This window comes from Girardinichthys multiradiatus, chromosome 6, assembly GCF_021462225.1.
Source record: "Girardinichthys multiradiatus isolate DD_20200921_A chromosome 6, DD_fGirMul_XY1, whole genome shotgun sequence".
Lineage (NCBI taxonomy): Eukaryota > Metazoa > Chordata > Actinopteri > Cyprinodontiformes > Goodeidae > Girardinichthys > Girardinichthys multiradiatus.
In genome coordinates, this window is record NC_061799.1 from 36,500,978 (window position 1) to 36,524,529 (window position 23,552).

General features: G+C 39.4%; 1 protein-coding gene across 1 annotated transcript in view; it reads left to right on the plus strand.

Annotated features, from left to right (window-relative positions):
• The window catches only part of pigk (phosphatidylinositol glycan anchor biosynthesis, class K), a 52,072-nt gene extending 31,307 nt beyond the window's left edge, over positions 1-20,765 (plus strand). Inside the window, exon 11 of the mRNA XM_047369260.1 lies at positions 20,146-20,765. Coding sequence (XP_047225216.1) covers positions 20,146-20,262 — 117 coding nt within the window. The 3' untranslated portion in view covers positions 20,263-20,765. The remainder of the gene's footprint in view (positions 1-20,145) is intronic.
• The last annotated feature ends 2,787 nt before the right edge of the window (positions 20,766-23,552 follow it).

Below are 23,552 nucleotides of genomic sequence, written 5' to 3' on the forward strand. Positions count from 1 at the left end.
GTTGTGGGATCTAACTTCACTGACTCAGTTAAAATACACATATCAAATAGAGCCTTTGTAGGTTGAAATTGCTAAATGCAGCCAATTAATCTTTAGTTCTTACAGTTTTTTAATCAACCTCTACTTTATCGCATGAATGGTCTTGTTACGTACCTTCAGAGTATAACATGAGAGCCTTGAGAGGAGTAGCAAACCGGAGAAACGCTAGTGGAGATTTGGAAAAACAAAGATTGAATTGGTTTCAAAGCCAAACGCAACACCTGCAGTGTGGGAGCACGTTGGATTCAAACTGAATGACTGTGCTGAACCCCTTAACCTGAGCGAGCCGGTATGTTGCATTTGTTGTTAAACAGTAGCAACTAAACGCTACATTCCACAAACCTGCTTCTACACCTAAAACATATTCATCCGATATCCGACTTTACAGTCCACAATCACTAGAGCATTAAATCTGACAGACTAAAGTAGCTGCAGATTTGCATATGGCCTGTTAAGTCATCTGCTCTTATTTAAATGGAGTGTTTTTTGTTTTTCGTTTGCACATTATCCTTCACATTGAGCTGGTTTTAAAATGAACAGAAATATGACAGGGAAACGGAACTGGCTGAACACTGACCTAGGGTTGCCAACTGTTGGCAGTGTGATTGGAGGAAGACAATCATGCTGTAAACAAGGCAGCATAATGGCTTCCTGCCAAAATGATGGCAATGAGGAGAACTATAACCAGAACACCGCAAAAATATTTTCAGAGACATAGCGGGACAAATGAGAGAATTTTAGTACCATTGTTTGGACACACGGAGGGTTAGAGCGGCATATGTATGAACAGCACAACTGGGAACATGGAGCTGACTGAGCAGCCAACTCCTGAGCAATCCAGACTGTTATGCTGTCATTTTTAATATGTTAGATAAGATGAGCGTGTTGCTGGTGTTTAGCAGGGAAACTTATTTTGTATGGTGTCTTTATTTTTTGAGTCTTCTTAATTATTTGAATTTATAATTCTTTTTTGGATGCATGCTAATGTAGGCAAATGGAATAGTGTCTACCGGATCAGGTATGGTATTTACAGCATTAGGGGTGGGTAATGAATTCGGTACTTTTATAGGTACCGACCGAATTCCGTTGGTACTACAGAGTACTGATTCACATAAAATCAAACTGTACCACATTTCGTACCTAAACGCATCATTGTGACACTGAGGAAGTGGAAGAGTGGGTGATTTTCCATGCCGGAAGACTGTAATGACATGAGCGTAATGATGTCAGTGGCCGCTGGTACCGTCAACAAAGCAAGCATGGCTGATAGAAAGCGCTTGAAAGTATGGTGCCACTTTTCAAAATGCGGTGCAGATTACGCTCGCTGCAATATTTGTTATGCAGTGTGCAAGGCCAGCGGCAGGAATACTTCTAATATGAGGAAGCTCCTGCAACGTTTCTCCACCACTATTCAAGAGGGGCGGTCCGCTATATTCTTCTGAGTGTGTGTATATACACTGACCAGGTTAAGCACAAGATTTTTGTCAAGGCTGAAGAGACAATTTTTGTCAGCCTCAGATCTACAGCTACAACTCCTGCATTCAGCCCCGTTAGCACTCCTGCATTCGTTAGCGATCCGTCTGCAGCCAGCAACATGGCTGGGTTTAAATTTGTGCATTACACTGCATAGTCAGTTAAAGGTTTTAATGTTGAAGAAATGTTTGAAACAACTGAGATGTTACTATACAAACAGCTGGATGTTGTTTTGATATATTCATTAAAGTTTATATATAGAGAAATAAATATGTTAAATTGAATGTTTTGGAGATTTTATTATTAAACAAACTAACATTTATTACCACATAAACAGACACAAAAGTACCCAAAACTGGTACCATTGAGTACCGGTATCGATTCCCAGGTACCGAGTATCGGTACGGTATCGGTTCAAATGTGAAAGGCACCCATCCCTATACAGCATGCTCCTAATCTCTCTCCATCATGGCTACAAATCTAACAGAGATGGGTCAAGAATGATTGTTGTCCTTTGGTACGGTACATGCTCCATATGTCACATTTTGCAGATGTGCTTTCAGCTTCATAGGGTAAGAATTGATTAAAAAAATTAATTCCTCCATATCAACAGTCTTAGCCAAAATTAAAGTGTAAAACAATCTGAACTTTGACAAACAGGACTGGACCATCTAGCCACTTCACGAAATGAGGAAGGTACTGAGGGAATTAAAAGAAAATGTCCAAATCTCAGCATTGAACTGTAGCAGGTTTTTCCCTGTTTTATTATGCTACTGCAATAGAAAGATAAGTTATGCTGAGACTTTTTAGGAAGCTTTACATTGGGCTGCTAAACAGTGCAGCGAGCATTGTAGGTGATGATTAATAATAGATGTAGAACGGATCTATAAACCATGCAGAAGCTAAAGGAACATAAGAAATTACCAGGGTTGGGTCGGATCAGCAGAAAGCCGTCAATGTCAGCTTGTAGATGTTATAACCCTTAACCTTTTGTTTAAATAAAAAATGGGAGTGTAGAAAAAATAAAGTTAAATCTCTGAAATAAAAGTAGAAGTTATTATAACTGGTAGTTACTATTAACATAATAGAATACAGAAGAGGTGCCTGTACAATGTGGAAAAATATGGAAATGTCCAGTTTTCCAGTCCTGGATAAGTGTGTAAAGCGAGTCTTTTATGAGAAAAATGATTTGCAGATCCAGACTTTATTCCCAGCTCCATTTTGAACATGATAAATATCTGATTTTCCAAAAGTAATTTGCTCGAACCAGTTCTGTGTTTTATGCAGTGTTTTAAATAAGATGTGCAGCCACCCATCAGATGATCAATTTCAGCATTCAGTCTTCTTGAATTCAGAGCTGCTATTAATCGTCATGAATCTGATTAACCTGAAATGAGGTTTAGTCCTGGTAGGAATTTCCTGAGCTATGAAGCTTCGCAAACTGTTGCTTTAGCTAAAACATCCAGAGAGTTTGCAAAGGACCCAAATGTCATTGAACAAAGGTATCATCCAGGAGAAGAGTACCAAAAGATTAAAAAGCTTTATATATAAATCTGTATACCAGAGTACAGGCTGTCAAGACTAATGGTAACCATGAAGGAGCTGCAGTACTTGTTCTGATTTACATGTCTGGACTAAAGAAGAAGGTGTGGAAGCGTAAAGCTCCGTTTAACTAGATAAAAAAGTGTTATTATTGTCTTTACCATAATAAAATAAACTCTGTGATAAGTTCACTCTGAGTGGAGACATGCAAGCTGTCTGTTTGGGAAACAGATTACATTAGAGGAAAGTTCTTGGCGAGAGGAAAGACAAATGAGCTTGTTGTTGCAGGCAGCCAGGAAATCTGGCGAACACTGCCAGGTCAACTGACCTGAGAGTTTGCAATCCAGATAAAGTCATGAGAGTGTTATTACAATATGTCACGTACGTCAATCTGATGTTTTCCAGATGTTGGACAGGAGTGTATTCTCGGAAAAAGTTGAGATAGCAGTGTGAATGTGCCAAGGAATGTTATATAACGGAGAATAATGATTTCAATTGGTCAAGAAGACCCCAATACCTTTAAGAAGTGAAGGGGGGGAGACTTCTGGAATTTGTGATGAAGATGATGATGTGCGCCTTTTGAAGAATAAAGTTCCCCTCTCTTGAGGGCTGTGTGGTGAGAGATATTTCTGAGTATTGTGATAACTATTTAGTTCAGTAATTTAGACCGCCTGCTCCCAAAAAGGCTGCAAAACAGAATCCTTTCTTCCAAAGGAAACACCTTGGCCAGGCTAAAATCTTCCAAAACTGGGGAATGTTATAGTCTGAAGAAAGCAGACTTAAATCTTTGGGCTAAAATTGAAGAAACACTGAATATAACCAAAACAGAACACCATACCCACTGTGAAACAGGTTGGTTGGAGCATCATGCTGTGGGGTTACTATTGTCTGATGGAACTGCAGGGCTTTGTGAGCAGTTAAGTATGGAAGTAAAATAGTCTCATTAGAGTCAGACATTTTTTAGACATTGAATTTATAACACTGAATTTTTATCCTGTGCAATTATGTATGTGAATGTTTTTTTTTGTACTTAAAATTTGCCAGCAAAAATTCACCTGCAAGAATTCGCCTGAAAAAATTCACCTGCAATAATTCACCTGCAGAAATTTACCTCCAGAAATTCGCCTGCAAATGTGTTGACCTTCTGGTGACTCAAGCCAAAGCAATCAGCACTCAATTGAGTCGAGCGTCTTTTAGCCAATCAGATTACACTTATTTGATCACATGACACAGAGGCGAGTCTCACAGTTTGCTGGATAGTGGCTTAATGAGTCACCAGAAGGTCAACACATTTGGCGAATTTTTGCAGGTGAATTTTTTCAAGCAAATTCTTGCAGGTGAATTTAGCTGGCAAATTTTAAGTACAAAAAAAAAATTCACATACATAATTGCACAGGATAAAAAATCAGTGTTATAAATTCAATGTCTAGAAAATGTCTGATTCTAATGAGGCTATTTTACTTCCATAGTTAAGTAATATATATATTTATATATTTTCATTATTACATTGAATCCAAGCATACATCAACAAAATAACGACTTCGCAGAGTAGAAATGAAAGTGTTAGCATGTTTGTTCCAGTGGGCTTCAGTGTAACTCTAAAATCAGAATCAGCTTTATTGCCAAGTTCGTACATACAAACAAGGAATTTGACTCCGGTACACTAAAAGACTCCAGCTTTCCCTAGTATATTTAGTGTTTGCATTGGCAGTTTGTAGGTTTAAAGTTTATAAAGTTTAACTACAGTTTTTGTCACTTTGCCAGTTTTATAACTGCCGTCTACATGTTCCACATTTTATGCTGTCTAAACTTAATGCACATTATGCCTCTGGGGGATTATGACTTAAATTCAACTGCTGGCATACTATCTTTAATGTTCTGTAATTGCGTTTTTTTTTTTTTTTTTGCAGTCTGAAATGTGACAGCTAAGCAGTTGTTTTTCTCACTTTAAATGTACAAACACGGAGCAGCTAATCTCAGTAGCTGAGTTAAAGCCAAGTGTCAAATCTGGCTTTTTAATTTTTAAAGCCTGAGCAGAGTCACTGGGCCCAGAGAAACGAAGCCGACCAGGGGTCTGAGCCTAGCCAGCAGCTTACTGTCATCATGAGGGGAAACAGGACAAGGGTCCCCACATCCAACTGCAGCAGCTTCTGGGATACTGTTTCACCACAGCCCTAAAGCTCTGCAAACGTTTAGAATCAGATCTGCCGCCTGCTGCTCACATAAAAAGCGCCTCGTAAACCGTTTTTTTGTTTCATTGGAAAACTTTAATGACCACACAAACAGACCCTGTAAAACCTTCTCCATCTGCTGCTTGAAATCATAGATTGGCTTTTAATTACAAACATTTCTTTTTTTTTTTATATTCCTCATATTTCTGCATAACTCCCTCCTTTATGTGTGTGTGTTAATGCACCTACACGCACGACTCACAAACAAACTCTGCAACCGAGTGACCCCTGGCCGGGATTTTGATTATTGGCTGGCGCTCCTGCTGGTTTGGAGATGGGGGCCCTGACAGGCAGAGTCATCTCTCTCTGCTTCCCTGTGGCCCATCTGCACTGCAGCAGAATGACCAATGTCCACCGAGTACATTGACAGCCCTCCTGTTTTTGATTAGCTGTTAAATAGAGTGCAACAGTCTACAATCTCCGTTTTCGCTCTGTGGTTGCTTTGCTATTTTTGTTGTTGCTAATCAGATATTCTCATGAGAATACAAGATGAGACTGAACCTAATGATGGGCAAAGTCTACGCATTTAACTGACAAAAATCTGGTCTATGGCTGTGCTCAATAAATTAGAACATGTTAATTTATTTCAATAATTAAATTAATAAATTAAAACACATAGATTTATTATACAGGTGTATATATGACAAACCTTTTATAATTATTATGGTTTACAGCTGATGGAAACAAAAAAACACAAGATAAGGCCAACATTAAATGGATTTTAATGTAGAAATGTTATTGGCCTGCACACTCGTGGGGAAAAATGCTCGACTTATCAGTTGCCCAGCAGATGGTCAATGATATCCTCCATAAGGAGGGTCAACCACTAAAGCTCATTGCTAATGTAGTTTGCTGTTGAGAGGGTTTGATTCAAGCCTATTAAAGGAAAGTTGAGTGGAAGGAAACATTTTAGTACAAAAAGGTGCACAAGCAACAGGGATATCTGCAGCCTTGAGAGCATTGTGTAGCTAACCCCATTTAAAATTTTGGGAAAGTTCACAAGTTTGTTGCATTAAGCGACTTCGGAACCAGAGGCTGCATCAGAAGCGTCTCACCCTGGCTATGGAAAAAAAGAGCTCGAAAAAACATGGAGATGTGCAGACTAAACGTTTTTTCATGTCCAGTTTGAAGTTTCCACAGACCGTAATGATTTGAGGAATCATGTCATTTGCTGATTTTTGTCTATTGTATTTTATTAAGCCAAATGTCTACTCAGCCTTCTAGAGAACTCATCTAACCTGAACTCCATAGACAATGTATGAAGTATAGACTCTCTTTTTGCCGACATCACAGTTACGTCACAGCGTTTGCTGGAGGCAAAATAAACTGACAAACCAAACCAGCACGGGGTCGGCAAGGAACTTATGTCATTTTGTCATCGTGTTCTGTTGTTGGTTGCCAGAATTGATGGAGTACAGGCAATAAAAAAAAAAATTTAAATTCAATATCAAATGTGACCTTTCTGATCTGATGTTAGCTAAGTTATTCACCCAGCCATGCCAAGTGCCAGTTTGCCGTCAAGATATAGTCATTTCTTCTGTTTACAGTGACCCAAGCCTGGTACATGGTCGTCTTCTGGCCTTGGTGCTGGCTAGGCAGAACTTCGGATCGTACGACACAAAACTCATCTGCTAAATCTTTGTATTTTAAGCCTTGTACGTGACCATTCGGTACATAGTTATAGGCATCTAAGGATTGATACGCCCTCAGTTTGTCTTTACTCTACATGGTCCTTTTCTCTATCAGGTATGTGTAGGTGTCAGGCCACTCAACCGGAGGTAATCCTGTCAGATCGTCCATCCATTGGGTCGACAAATCTGGTTCCGTCCGTTATATAACAATTGCGGTCCTGGAAAATAAGTAACCATACATATTCAGATAAATTTGGGTTTTCTACAGCCATTGTTAATAAAACAAGCTAGTAAAACTTGCTCACTAATGTTGTTGAAGTGCTCAGGGGAATCTTTCTGCCTCCAGCTAGGGCCCACAATGTTTACCAACTGAAAAGGGGTCTATAGTCAAGAGGAAGAAAAGACATGAGAGCCAACAAAGCAGATGACCTGAAGGCCGTTATTTAAGTGACCCAGCCTTCCTTAACACCTCAGCAGAGACATAGGTAAAAAATGCTACATTTGTTTTCTAGTAGATCAGACAGAGGCTTGAAATGGAAAAGTCATCAGATTGACAGACAGTAGATATATAAAACTTGTCTGTTGTGTAAACAAACTTCTTATTATGTTTGTGCTGAGTTGATTAATGTCTCGTCATTGAAGTTGGTGCTACTGTCTGTCAGTCTTTACACTTCTCCTGTTGCCAGCATCTAATCACATTATGTTCAGTTCTGGAAATAACTCAAGTTGTCTTTTATCCTTTATTTCCCCTCCCTTTCTCTCTTGTGTATTGTACTTTGTTCCTAGTGTTTCCATCGCTGTGAGCTCTGGTCTCTGGCGTCAAATTGTTATTTGTTCCTTTGCCAGCTTGACGCCACCCCATATGGCTCGGGAGAATTGAAAATGGAAACAGTGAAAATGAATGCTTCGCCTACCCTCGCATTCCTCACAAATCCTCCTTGTCCTCAATCAGGCTGCAACAATAACACTTCTTTCAAAACACGGATGTAGGGATTTAGATCACAGGCCAAACCCAGTCAGTTTCATCAAATATCTGTTGGAATTTATTTTGATGCTCTGAAATTTCCATTAACGTTCTCAAGAAAAGCGAGATATGCTTCATAAGAAAATAATACACCCACTACTTTGACTGTCTCAGCACTTGCTGGGGGCGTAAATAACAAGGCAATACAGTGAAGTGTCTCAGTGGTGCACCAGCGCCGGCTGTTCCTTTATACTGATCTGCACAACATAAATTCCCTTCAGTTTTGTCCTTGGACTACAAATGTTTGACGAGACTTGTCAGACTTCCCTCAATGACTATTAGCATCGTGTTAATTAGCTCCAATCAGTCAGATGAGAAACTGTTAATTGATTTTATTGGTGAATTAAACACACAACACGGCACATTTATAATGGCGGTTGACTGCTCAGTGTAGGTCCTCGTCCTTGCCTTTGAATAGCTCTCTCAGTGAAGGTCAGTCAACACTCATCCTATTTTTTTAGCTCGACTCTCAAAGCAGTTAAGAGTACTTTCATCACCTGCCTTGTGTTTGCATTTCCTTTAAAAAGAAAGGGAGGGTGCAAAAACGTATACATTCTGAATACAGATCTGTGTTATGTTAATAACACAATTCCAGCTTGTTGTAAAGTAATAAATATGGAGACTGTAGCTGGAAAATTATGCAGTTGAAACTAGATATTTACAAGACAACTTTTTTCCCTCTTGCGGCCTTGAATTAAATCAGGCTAAACGTTTCCTGTTTTAGGTTAGTTAAATGTTAAAAGAATAAGTGCGAAATGTATCTTCCTGATTTGTTTTGACCTTTTAGGAGGTTACATACATGTCCTTATATTTGGTAGAAGTGCCTTTTAAACTGTATGACTCAAACATTTTAAGGTTCCTTCCAAAATGGTAAATGGACTGAACCTACATGGCGTTGTTCTAGTCATACCAGCCCTTCAAAGCACTTTAAACTAGAGCCACGTTCCTCCAGTCACACACATTCATACTTTGTTATGCAGCTCTGTAGGCTACTTGGGGTGCCTTGCCCAGGGGTACATCGACATGTGACATGAGAAAAGCTGGAATCGAACCTGCTACTTTCAGATCGAAAGACATCTGCTCTTTCCAATGTTCCACAGTCCCAAAAGCTTCTCACAATAGTTTGCTGGTTATTTTTGACCATTGCTCCTGACAGAACTGGTTTAACCGAGTCATGTTTGTAGGCTGACACACACTGTTTCAGCTCTGCCTACAATGATCTGTCGGGCTGAGGTTACGGCTTTGTGATGAACTCTCTAAAACATTCACTTTGTTGTCCTTAAGCAACTTTGTAGCTAATTTAGTGGTATAATTGGGGTCATTGTCCATTTGGAAGACCCCTTTGTGTCCAATCGCTGACTTGGTTGATCTCTTGTAATGTTGTTCTGTAAAAGCAACACGTTTACAGTGCTTACACAAAAATGACTTTTTCTAGATTGAAACTGTTTGAAGAAAAGAAAAATAAACTCAGAAAGATGGGTCTCCTTTGTTTTAACACTTTCTTGCAATAAATCAAACTTTAATAAAGTTGGTATCTCATTAAAGTATCTGTTTTAATATAAGTTTACTGATTCATCGTTCATGATTCATAAAGACCTTTTAGCATGAAATTGATCCAGATTGTTTCAGTTTCCTGCATTGTTTCCACATTGACAATTCTTTTTCTAATTTTTTTTGGCTGACAAATTTGATTTATTCTTCGTAGATAAAATTCCCCTCCAGGTTTGAAATATGCTGTAGTTGTCTTTTAAATACGTAGTTTTAAAACAGGGACTTATAATACATGGAGTAAGGACTATCACAACATTATTTAGCGTTTTTAAAAGTTATAATTGTTACAGTTTGAAAAATATATGTACAGGTTTTGTGTGTACAGGATGTATGTCTCACATGTGGGGGAAAAAGTTCTAATTATTTTGTAGCTTCTTCATTTTAAGCACAGTTTTGAGACTTGCTGTAAACCCCATTGCCTTCAGTTAATTTCCTACAAACTCCAGTATTGCTTCTGCTATATTATTCATGTATTTTATCAGACAAGATCCATGCAGCTAAACCAAAACCAGTTCATCATGTTTTGCAGATAAAAAGATTTCTCCTCCTTTCTTCTGATTTTATCTGAAATTTCCCTCCCACTTTTCTTCCATATTCACCTCTCCTTGTTGGGTTTGCTGATGTGGCGACCTGTCACACTCGATCCGTCTCCTTTTGCTCTTCTTTAACCCGAGGGCATCTTCTTATATAAACACACTCACGCATGTATACCTGAACGCAAACACTAACAGGCACACACACCTCTAGTTACCATTGTTCCTGGGGTTTTCTGCCCCCGACGGTCAGATTCTCACAGTCCTCTCACTCAAACTTCCCTGGCCTGTTTTTGTTTATCCCAGAGGTGTCCAAATGCGGCCTGGTGGGCTATTTGCGGCACCTGGACCGATTTTGTGTGGCCCCCCGACTGCAATTCAGGATTGATCCAAATGTGCCCCGCCAGCACAGGTGTTTGATGCAGATGGAGACATTTTAGTTTTATTTAGCACAAAATTATTACCGACAAATTAAAATCTTGCTACAATGAAAAATCTTAGGGATCAGGTTTTTGGTTTTTGGTTTTTCAGGGCCAGAAACGAATCAAAAGAAGCAATATGGCTGAATAATTCTACTTATAATAAAGCTGATCTGGAATGATGGATGGTTCAGTCATTTTTAAGGTCCCCCAGGTATTAAAGTCTGGTTGCATGGTCTAGTTAGGAGATTTTTCAATTATACTGTTTTTACGCGGTAATAATGGTTCTTTTTTGGCAGTTGAAACAAAGCTCAAGATAAGTTGCAGCTCTACTTCTGCAGTTACACTGTGCTGGGTGGGATGGGGTGGAGTGGGGAGGTGGGGGACTCAATATAGAGCAGAAAAGATGAAGGAATTGATCATTAAGTGTAGAAAACTCCGGGCTGCAGATGACACACCGATCTTCGTCAATGGAGGCAGGCTAGAAAGGGTTTCCAACATCGACATGGAGGGAGGAGAACCTCACATGGACCATCAACATTCCTGCTCAGGTGAAGAAGGTGCCACAGTGACTTTTCTTCCTGAGGATGCTGAAAAAGACCAGACTGCCACAGGAGATGCTAATAACTTTCTACCGCTGCTCTATTGAGAGCAGTTCAAACATACTGCATCTCCACATGGTTTCTCAGCTGCTCTGCAGCCGACAGAAAGCCCCTTCAGCGCATCATCTACTGTGCACAGAGTTGTAGAAACTCAACCCCCAAAGCTGGAGGATATCTACATCAACACACGATGCCTCAGGAAAGCTAGCATGCCGCCACTCATTTGAACTGCTGCCATCTGGCAGGAGCTCTCCACACACACACACACACACACACACACACACACAAAGCCATGGCTGTTTTGAACAAACACCGTGCACTACACTCAACAAACATTTGATAAACTCACCAGCGCCTGCTTTGCACATCTATGATGTCTACCTATGATGTCACCTCTAGCTACTGCTGTTTTATGCTGCTACAGATTGTTTAAAATTATTTTCCATTCTCCTTTTGGCCATTTTTAATTCAGAGGTTTTCGCTGCTAAAATGGTTTTATGTTCTACTGTTTTTAAATGGTTACATTGATGTTAAACTACCTTAGCTGCTTTCATTGTACTGTAGTTTGCACAATGCAATGCCAATAAGCATTCTTCTATTCTTAGATACTTCTGTGTTAACGCAATACCAAGGTCGAAACGCTTCAGCAATAGCCTTAGAGGAACAACTTTTGTTAAGCATCAATCTAAGGATGGCTGTAAAGCCATTTCAAACAATTTGAAGTCCATTATTCTGTAGTTTGAAGGAATATTCACAAAATCTTCATAGGAGTGAATGTCCCAGCAAATTTATTACAGTCCTCTTCATTTATATAGCACCAAATTACAAGCTAATGGTTAAACCATGCAGTGCTCTAAGAAACTGCACAGATGTCAATTTGAGTGAAAGTATAGCTATAAAGCACATTTAAAACAGGTTGTTATCAAAGTGCTGAATAATAAGAAGGAATCCAAAGGCATCAGTTAGCTTGTTAAATGTTAAAGTTTATTATCATTACAATTAGAAAAGGTTTGGAGAAGTATGGCTTCTTTTGAAGAGCTTGGCAGGAGAAAGCATGGCTCAGACTTGTTGGGTTGCATCTGAAAGAACCACAAATCTTCTGGAGAACATTTTAACAAGTGAGACGAAAGTAGAGATGTTTAGATATCCAAACAAACAATCTTCACAGCAGCTGTCAAGCCTGGAGGTAGAGGGGTGATGGTATGGGTTGTTTTTCAGTCAAAGTAGAAAAGTTTGGGGAAACAAATTGATCCATGAAGATAAGAGAGACAGTTTTTCACACAGCTTTTCCATTTTGGCTTCATCTTTTTTGAATGAAAACAGTGTGGAGTCTGTTCAGTTTTGTTCCATTTGAAATTTGTTTTAAATTATTTTAGGACTTATAGTTGTTTCGATCATGTCCTGAGAACTGAAGGAGAGTTGACTTTCTTTTTACAATGTCTTTATGTTGAGAACTAGATGCAGTGTCATGCACGTGTAAATTTGGCTTCAGGGTCCACGCTGCAGAATCAGTCTAATCAATCAGACTTTGACTGTAAAGATGTGCTCATCTCATTAAAACTGATGTTTTTAAGATGTTTTATTTTTGTAATCGGTATATTTTCTGCTGTAATACTTGTTAGCAAATTTAAATGACTGCACATTGAAAGAATCTTACAAAATAACAACCTTTGCTCAAACTACCCTACATCCTTGTAGAAAACCAGACAGCATTAATACAATTTGAATCTGTCAAACTAAATATAAGAAGAACATCCGTGTTTTTGATTAAAAACGTCCTGAATAAACTGCTACTCAGTTGAGATGTGAGGCACATTGCCCTGGTTACAAAAACAACTTCTTCCTCAGTCACAAAAGGTTCTCTTATATTTTTGGACTAAACACGCACTCTTATCTGTTAGTCAGACAAACAAGACCACATTTGTTCTCTCATCTGAAATGTTTCCTGCAGTTTCTGTCAATCTCTAACAAAAGCACCATTGATTTAGATGCTAAAAGCATCCCTTTTTAGTTTGAGCTTCATTATTTCTGCAGCTCCCCAAAATATATCTGAATCTGTATGAGCTTTTAGTTTGACGCTCTCTACAGAGGAAAAAAAATGAAGAAGAGAACATCTGATTGCAGATGCTGTCTGAGTCTTTTATCGCCATTCAAACCACCACATTGTACTTTAGCTATAAATTACATGTTGGTCATAAGCATGTTGAGAAAAACCAGCTGTAGACAGACTTGTGGAACTTGAGTGGTGTCGCACTTCTTTTCAAAAGCTGCATTGCTGTAGTACAGTTTAAACTAAAACAAAATCACCGCATAACTCACTAATATGATAAAGAATGTCTTTGTGCAACAGCTGTTGGGTGAAAATGGTAGTGCTGACGCCCACAGGCATCAGAGAAACCATTCTGGTCAAAACCGGAGCAGAATTGGCAATGTATATCTGAATGCTTACAAGAAATTTTATTTTAAGTAAAATTTTTTTCTACGAGCTGTCATTCTTCACTGTGTTGACTTACATGCAGGTCAGGCTTGCCACAGGGCACTTTTAAATCGCTGTGCAGGGTGCCGGTTTAGGTTTGCAACCTCCTGCTCTCAGACAACCTTTCTCCTGACTTCCTCCTCTTTACTGAATAAATGGCCATATAAATCTTCACTTTGAGCTCACATTTAAGTTGGAGACCTACTTTTGTCTTTACATTAATACTCATGATGGGTTCATACAAACCTATGACCAAACTGTTGATGTATATCCTCTTTGCATGTTAAGGAACAGTGATTTTTATTTATTTCTTGACAGTGGCGGCTTGTTAACAGAGGACACTAAAGCGCTGTCCCCATCACAAATGCAGAAAAAATCATAGACACAGTAAACATAAATTCTGAAATAAAAAGTACTCATCACATCTGTTCACTCATAAACTCACCAGCGCCTGCTTTGCACATCTATGATGTCTACCTATGATGTCACCTCTAGCTACTGCTGTTTTATACTGCTTCAGATTGTTTAAAATTATTTTCCATTCTCCTTTTGGCCATTTTTAATTCAGAGGTTTTCGCTGCTAAAATGGTTTTATGTTCTACTGTTTTTAAATGGTTACATTGATGTTAAACTACCTTAGCTGCTTTCATTGTACTGTAGTTTGCACAATGCAATGCCAATAAGCATTATTCTATTCTTAGATACTTTTGTGTTAACGCAATACCAATGTTAAGGAACAGTGATTTTTATTTATTTCTTGACAGTGGCGGCTTGTTGACAGAGGACACTAAAGTGCTGTCCCCATCACAAATGCAGAAAAAATCATAGACACAGTAAACATAAATTCTGAAAACATAAATTCTGAAATAAAAAGTACTCATCACGTCTTGATTTTTCAGCATTGCTCTTTGTGTTAATTTGGGGTAATAATTTTGTTAAGGCCTAAATACCTGCGTTGTAATGGAGAGGGCCAAATGAATGTTTGTCTGTTCCATCTGACTTGAGCTCTTGGCGCCTGTGGCGAATCAGCGCTTTTTGTGTCGTTCTTCATCCAATCTGATTAATTCTGATTAATCTGATTAATTCATGGTTCCTGTCAATCAAAGTCACACCCCTGGCACGAATGCCTTTTAAACATACAGATGCAAACGTAAGAATCAGACGACAACAAGACGGGGCTAATGGTGCAGCGAAAGAAAATTGTAATTTATTTATAAAGTAATCATTTCAAAAGGCTTTTTTCTGGAGGAAAGAAAGCAGATAAAGGAATTTGTGCCTGACTGAGAAGAGTTAAAAATCCAGCAGCAGGCTAGTGACCGTGGGCGGATATATGTTCAAGTAGAGTTTATGGTTGTGTGTAATCCCTGACCTCTAGTGCGCCAGCTGTCACTGTTTCTTGGTATAGACAAGGTGGCTGCAGCTGAGTAAATGAGATGCACATTTTTAAATCCCTGATCAGATTTGTGTAAATTATGTAATATAAACACTATGAGCAGAGAGAGTTTTCCTCTAGAAGCAGTGTTAAATGTACAGCTCCCAACAGCTTCCAGCCTCGATGTTCTCCAGCACTATTCTCCCCTTATAAAACACATCTAATGTGGGCCACAAATGCTTCCCCGTCGCTGCTTTAGCATTCTTGGATGGCAGCAGAGCTCTATTGATTTGGCTTGATTGAGCTGTTAAATAAATTTGGACCCAGACGTAATCCAATTTTGCTGCTGTCTTCAGCCTCTCTACGCTGGAAATTGGCAGCGCCGTCACACAACCTGAAGTTTGGGTTAAAGTGACGGCCTTGAGAAGACACACGGAGGCCGGAGCCAACTCACTACACACAATGAGAAATTAACATCCAGCCTCACTAACAGCCGTTCATCTGAAAGGAATTTTAAAACCAGTTTGAACAGTTCAAGCAAGAAATAAATCATTATTTGAAATTCTGTAATCACAGTAGTTTAAAATACATCTTCATAAATTGGACCTGGTGTAATTTTTTGAAGCCTTTTTATCGCTCAGCAGGGTCGAGCTCATCGTGACCCCTTTTTCTGCTAGCTGAAATAAGCCACTCTTTGTGTAGAAATAGCCCTAGAGTTGCATCCTGAAAGTCATTGTTTAGCTTTCATAGATTGGTAGATGTGTAGGGACTGTCAGAGTAGGCAGTGAGAAGATTAACCCTGAATTTAACAGAAATCTTGAAATGTCAGTGTCGGCTGGTGTGCTTTTATAGCGGCCAAAGCCAGATTTTACTCGTATTAGATGTTCAGCAGGTGGTAATTTCAGACACTGGACATTCAGCACACGCTACAGTACTCCATGTGCCAGGCTCTCATTTATATGTTTACACAAATAGAGCGGAGGATTCCACTCTACATATGCCAATTCAGCACTACTTTGCCTCTTGGGTGAAGGAGAAATTCAGCAAATATGAGACAGCCTCCTTGAGTGAAATTGGAAAGCAATTGGACTCTTTCACAAACTGAAATACTACCAGGGAGTCATCAAGATTAGATGAAATATTCTGTCTGCCTGGCAATTTTACTTGTTACCCTTATACACTAAATATAATGCAGCGATTGCTGGGTATATCCACAACTGTAAAGTGTTTTTTAAGGTTTGAAGTACACTGCATTTTTCTGAGATTTCACATAGAGGTACAGAAGCATTTCTGACCATGAACTCAGATGTAAACTTGGATGTAAAACTCGACCATGCATAGAATAAATACAAGCAGATGCCCATTTACGCTGTACTGGAATGGTAGATTTTTCCAAAGCCAGCATTTGTGACCACATACAGGTGCCAACATGACTGCACAATATTTGTAGATTTTTTCTGGAGTGGTATATGCTTCTATGAAGACATATTTTTATGGAGACCTTTCTTATAGAAGTTAGAAATAGTCAAGCTATACTTTGTACCTATTCTGTTCATGTCTATTCTTTCCCTCTGGGATTATTAAAGTAATATGATTAGCAAGAATTGCTAATTATACACAATAGCAACATCCAGGGAACTGACATTGAGATAGTGGGCTCTTATAAGAGCCTGGGTGTTGACCTTGACAACAAACTGGATTAGAGTTACAACACCAGTGATGCTCTTTACAGGAAGGGTTAGAGCAGACTCTACCTGCTAAAGAGACTGAGATCTTTTGAAGTGCAAGAGGTGCTCCTGAAGACCTTTTTGACTCAGGTGGCATCAGCCATCTTCTGTAGTGTAGTATGTAGGAGCAGCAGCTTATCTGCATCTTAGAGAAAGCGGTTAGAAAACCTCATCAGGAAGGCCAGTGGTGTCTTAGGATGCTCCCATAGATGCAGTGCAGGTGGTGGACAGAATGATTCTAGCAAGGACAACATCACTGTTGGACAATGTCCCCTACTCCATGCATGAAGCAGTTTGCAGAACTGGAGAGCTCCTTCAGTGACAGACTGCTGCACCCTAGGTGCACAAAGGAGCGTGATCACAGATCCTTCCTCCTAGCAGCTTTATAACGATCACTGCTCCCAACAATCTCAATGTGTTTATATCCCTCCTGTTATTTATGCAGTTTTATGCAGAGTCAGCCTAACCCAAATAATTATTGTTTTTCTGAATCTGGCTCCCCTGCATGGCCTTGATGGCTGGCTATCTTCAACCTCTCCTGGAAGTTATGTAAACATGACGCTCTGCTCCCTCCCTTCCCTGAGGACATCTGTGGATCTGCTCAGAACTTTGTGGCCGGTTGATGAACCTTCCAACGTACCATCAAGGACAATGGCCTTTGTGACAGTGCTTCATGGACTTACTTGCACACACTCACTTGCACACACACACATGCTCAAGATAAACATATGCACCCCCTCACACCACCTCCACAGTTCCCGGCCTGATGTTGTTTTGCATATGTGTTGTTTCTTTGTGCTGAGGTGTTTTGCAATCTCAAACTGTATCCTGCTAAGGATAAAGTGTGAAATATGATTTTTTCCCTCTACTTTCCTAATGTGGCCTCTTTTCTCATCTAACAAGGGCAGCGCCTGTGAGTGGGCAGCAAAGCCTCGGTGACCCGTCCCCTCCTTGTCTTGTGTCATGATGTATGTTTGGATGGGTTGTACTGGAATTCTAATTTCCCCTCAGGGATCAATAAAGTATCTTTGAATTGAATTGAATTTCCATTACGTATAACTAATCTGTTGTTTTTTATGCACAAATATACATGTATGTTTTGTGCATTTTTTATAACTAACCCCACAGTATTTTTTCCTGTTGTTAATTTTTCCCTTTCTATACAGTCTTCTTATTATTTTTTTTTATATTTCTTACCTTTGCTTTATCTGCCTGTTTTCACATGCCTTTCACTTTGCTGCTGGTACACCTAAATTTCCCCACGGAAGGACAATAAACAATTTTTCTATTCTAATCTATCCTTCTAGCAAAATACAAAATGGAAAACTCCTCTAACAACAAAAAAACAAACTAACAAACTGGTGACTAAACATTTTATTTAAGAAAGTTCAGTTTTGGTTTTTTGTCACTTAATGGTCCTGTACTGCAGGCAAACAAATTGACAAACCAAGGCATGATTTCAATATGCTGAAACATAATTGAAAGGGGGGGAAGGGCAGGAAATAAAATCCAAAGAAAAAAAGTCTCTTTCTGTTTTGGCTGATGGTCATACAGTTCATTGCATTTATTCTACCGGTTATGTTGTGAGAGAGTTATGTTGTTTATGATAATAATCAGTGTCTCATTTTATTTATCTGAAGTTCTGATGTCATAAATAGATGGTATTTCTGTGCTGTCTTGCTTTAAACTGTCCTCCTTTCAATCTTTTAAACAAGCTTTTGTCTAATGTTGAGGTGTGGCTCTTCTTGGAAAAATGTTGAAAACAGTTGGTGTACACCATCAGTCCAGGTCTGACTCGTCCACATATTGTGGTATTTGAGCTGGTATAGTTCTAAAGGGGGTCTTAATGCCAATAATCTTTAAAAATGCTCCCTTTCATTGTTTTCACAGATGTATAATAGGTTTCATGAGCGTTAAAATGTAGAATTAACCAGTTCAACTTCTACTACTTCAACCATTAGTTCTACTACTTCTACAACTTCATCCAGTTTGTCAACTTGTTTTAGTCCAGTCAAAGCTTATTTCTGTAGCACATTTAAAACAAGAGTTGACCAAAGTGCTGCACAGTTGTATTCACACTGCACTAGCAAAGCATTCATATCCTGTCCGTCATGCTGTCTTTGTTTCTGTTTTTCTGCTGAGCACCTTAAAATGTTTCCAAAAACAATTGAAAATGGATGTGAGCCAACTCTATTTACACAAGACTACTCAAGAACTGCTTCCTTTCTTACTTCAAAATAAGCATCTCCACATAGATGCAGAATGTTTGGCTTTCAATACGAACCTTTACATCTGAGGCCCATAATTAGACCTTAGACTTACCTCACCAGACAGTCACCTATGACCTGCTGCTGGACAGTGCTTTGCGAGACTTTCCTTTGACAGGAAACATGGTTCAAGTTATTGAACCATGCGAAAGATGAAGGTCCCTGAGACACCCAGCGTTCAGTATCTAAAATGGCTGCTGCACATATGAAACATAGTGAAAATTGCAGGTGTTTTGTGTTGTTTGTGTCTGATTAAACCAGTATTAAGACTATGTAAGAACCACGTAGGACACACCAAACCTGCTAAACCAATTGAATTTACCAAAATGAGTTAATTTTAACACAGCTAAATGAACGCATCGCCAAGCCATTCTAAAAATGTATTTTTCTCCAAGAAGCTTTTTGTTTTGTTTGTTTAAAGCAGGTAGTGAATGGTATAATTGCATTTTTGTTTGTCTTTTTTCTGAAAAGTTAAGTTTTACAATCAGGTGGATAAAATGGGTTCACCAGGCCTGTGAGTGCCTTGTTAATCTGTAGAAATAACCAATTGGTGTTTTGTTTTTGATCATATCTGCATACAATTTCAATCTCATCTTCCACTGGCGTTGTGCTCAACTCCACTAACCTTTGACAACAAAGTTTATTTCTGAGGGACGCTGTGCAAGAATGCACCGCTCCCTACAGTTGTACGTACAGTAAATCTATGGGCTGCTGGACCTGCCTCGACAACAGCAGCTTCTACAGAGACAGTAGGCAGAAATGTCTTCGGTACATCCTCGGAGCGCATCAGTTGCTTCGTCGCTGGCAGAGGAGTTTGGAAGATGTTTTTAGAGGTTAAATCTCATCTCTCTGCAGAATATTGCAGCCACATTAGCATATAAATGTGCTACTTGTGAGCTGCATGTTTAATATGAGCGAGATTTGAAAGTATAATCGTACACAAAGCGATGATGTGGCAGTGAATGGGACAAACACAAGATGGCGGAGGTGTACTGATAAGCCACCACCTGCCTTTCTGTGTGTGTGTGTGTGTGTGAGAGAGATGTTATGTGAACGTGCATGTCGAATGTTCGAAGAGATAAAGTGAGCGTGTGTGTGTGATTCTTCGCCTGCCTCTGTGAATGACAGAACAATCAGAGGTTGGCTCAACAGGAGATATATACACACTGTAACTAAACTTCATTCTCACCCCGATCCCCTCTGCTCTCCTTCCTCCTCTACCCCCCTTCCTTACCTCTTCTCACCCGCCTCCCCACAGAAACCAAAGCAGAAAGACTGGCATCCTCCTGATGGTTTCATCCTGGGCCTGTGGACTTTAATCCTCCTGGTGTTTTTCAAGACCTATGGTGTCAAACATCTAAAACACATCTTCTGAAGATTCAGCGTTGGCACAGCTGGACATCTGAGGAACTGGGAGTCTTTCCTGAAGGGATATTTGGGAAGAAAGTGCAGTTTATGATGGGTTTATAAACCTGGTGTGGGAAGATTAGCAAGAGAAACTACTGATTTGTACAAAACCCCATAAAACTAATGGTGCCTTTTTTGTGTTTTAATTGTAAAGGCTTTCTGTTCATGTTTAGTGAGCCATGCAAGGAACTTAGATGATGTACCTTAGAAAGATCTGTCAAATGTTTCCATTAGAGTCTGTTTTCTGGTGTGGACAATATTTTTTCCCAAAAGGCCAAATAAGCAGCTGTAGCTGTTGTTGAGGGCCAAACTCCTTGTTGTAAATATGTTTTAATAAACTTTAGTGTTAACATTTGAACTGAACATTACAATGCGCCTACAAATCTGACATGCAAATGATTGCAAATAAAAGTGTTTTTTTTTCCAAATAAATGCAGCATGTCCAGATTGACCTGCTGAATTAACATTTTATGCATGTTGGAGTTTCATGTCAGCTGGTCCAGGGTATCTGAAGACTGGGATGTGACCTGTGGTCTGGATTAGCTGCTTTAAATATGTGACCAATTTACATGATTGGTAGACGCGACTGTGGTGACTTAGGAAGAGTAGTCATCTTGCAATCAGAAGGTTGTGGGTTTGATTCCAGCTTCCTCCTGCCATATGTCAATGTGCCCCTGGGCAAGGTACTTCACCTCAAGTTGCCTACTGATCTGTGTATGAATGTTTGAGCATTAGTGAGTGTGATTGGGTGAATCTGGCTCTAGCGTAAAGCGCTTTGAGTGGTCTGTATGACTGGAACAGTGCTATATAAGTTCAGTATTTAATTAGCAAATTACTGAAACAAACAAAAAGTGCAAGAACTACACAAACATCTGTTGGTTATGAATTTCCTGTAGTAGAAGTTAAATGTTTCCAGTGGAGCTTCTCCTGAGGATGAAAAGAATTAAAAAACAGGGTCTGTTCCTGTATTTATATCTTTTTTCTAATGATAGCAAGAAATGTGTATTTTCCTTGTAAAAATAATGATTCAAACCTTGTAAATAGGTCTAATCTTTTGGACTACTGGCAGAGTGGACCTGACTAGGTGCACTTTTGTATCTCAGGATCTCACCACTGTCTTGCAAAAGCAACTCATAATAAAACAAACCTCATAATTGAGAAGTGGATGGAAAATGATGGTTAAACAATTTTTGGCCAAATATTCTTCAGTGTAGCTGAAGTCAATACTTTGTAGAACTTTGTAGAACCAACCTTTGCTGCAGTTAAAGCTGCAAGTCATGTTTTTGTATGTTTAGAAACTGATATTTCTACCCATTGTTCTTTACAAGATAGCTCAAGCTCAGTTAGGTTGGATGCAGAAGGTCTGTGAAAATCAATTTTTAAGCCTTCAGATTCACTTTTGGATTTAGATCTGGACTTTGACTAGGCCATTCCAACACATGAATCTGCTGTTCTCTAAACCATTCCATTGTAGCTTTGGCTGCATGTGTAGCCCAGGTGATCCTCCAGTCTTTTGAGCCCTACCCGAACTGTGGAGCTCTACAGGGTCTCCAGAGTTACCATAAGCTTCTTAGCTGCTTCTCTGAATAATGCAGTTTAGGTGGACGGTCATGATGTACGTAGGTTTACAGTAGTGCCATCCCCGTTTCATTTTCAGATGATGGATTGAACAGAGCTCTATGAGATGTTCAGAGATGATTGTTTTTATAGCCTAACTCTGATTTAAACTTGGTCTTCATGATGGTGTTTGTTCACTAATGTTCTCTAACAAACCTCTGAGGCTGAATACAATTGCAGATGCCGCACTTTTTTTTTCTTTGCAAGAAGTGTATAAAACCAAATATGGGCTTCTTTTTTTTACTCTGTCACGTATAATCCTAATAAAAAAACCTGCAGCTCTCTTACATCCACTTCATATGTTCTGTTTCTCCAACACTTCAAATAAATTTCTTTGTGTGTCGAATGCAGAGTTTTGCTCCACAGTTGCACTGACATGCTTTATAATGGACTGCCCGGAGCCGGCAGATAATTAAATTTATTTCGAGAGCCCGCTGCCCCCCATATTTCAGCTGCAGCAGCCCATTTGTTTAAATGCTACTCGGACTGTCTGCCGGGCCAAAGAAGGAAAAACGTTCTGTGAGAGCAGGCTGATTGGCTGTGAGTGGGGTTTGAAGAGATTACTGTTTAACGTCTCCCCCCCGTCCATATACATTACACCCCTTTGACCTGTGACTCACACTTATGAAGGACAACAATCATGCCGAACAATAGACCCATCCTCATTTCCATTCACCAAACTGTTACTTGTGGGAGCATCCATTAGCTTCTCTGCCATATGTGCTGCTGATTTTATTCTGGGTGATGGACAGCTTTTCTCCAGCCATTCTGCAGCTCTATGCTCCAGCTGCTGTAAGCCAGTGAAACCCTAGAGACCAACCGGCTGGCCCAAATGAATGCTGTTTATTCTAAGACATTTCTTCTTTGGCCTTTTTCCCCTTGTGTAACCACTCTGCATTAGGATCATTGTTTGGCACAGGGAGTGGAGGCTTATAGATTGAACCGGAGGTAGTTTATCTTCGCTCCTTGGCTCGAGCACCGCCCATTGGTCGCCTGCTGCCAATCTATCTCGGGGCTGAAATGGAAAATGGATGAAGCTGGAAATGAAACCATATGTACCGAAATGCAGCTGCTGCGTCAGCCAGACTGTGTACCTTTTTTCTTTTGCATTATTTATGCAACACTTATTTCTTCTCTTTTATTTGTCATTTGTGTTTCTTATTTCCTGTAATCCTTTTTTCTCTTCTCTTCCTATTCAGTGGGAAGACATAGTGTGCAAAGCTCTTTTTAAATTACTGAATGAAAATAAAAATGTACATTTTCTTAACTAATTTGTTTGATCTTACTTTATCACTGCTAAATTAACAGTGTTTGCTTTTACAGCCCCTTTCACTCTTATTGCGACCTCTCAATGTGTGTGAAAAGCATAATAATGCAACTTGCAAGGCTTTTCTATCAAAGACTTAAGAAACTGTACAGCTTTCGTTTAAAAAGGCAAACATCTGAGACCCTTTTTTGAACCTACAGTAGTTTTTTTGCACTTTTAATTTATCGGTACAAAAAAAATATTTTGCACTTTTAATTGGAAAAAATTGTGCACTTTCAACTTGGCAGGTTCAAAAAGTTTGGACACCACTGATTTAAAGTAATTCTAATGAGACGATGTAGAAAGTGGCAGTTTTCTCCTGCTGTTTGGTGCAG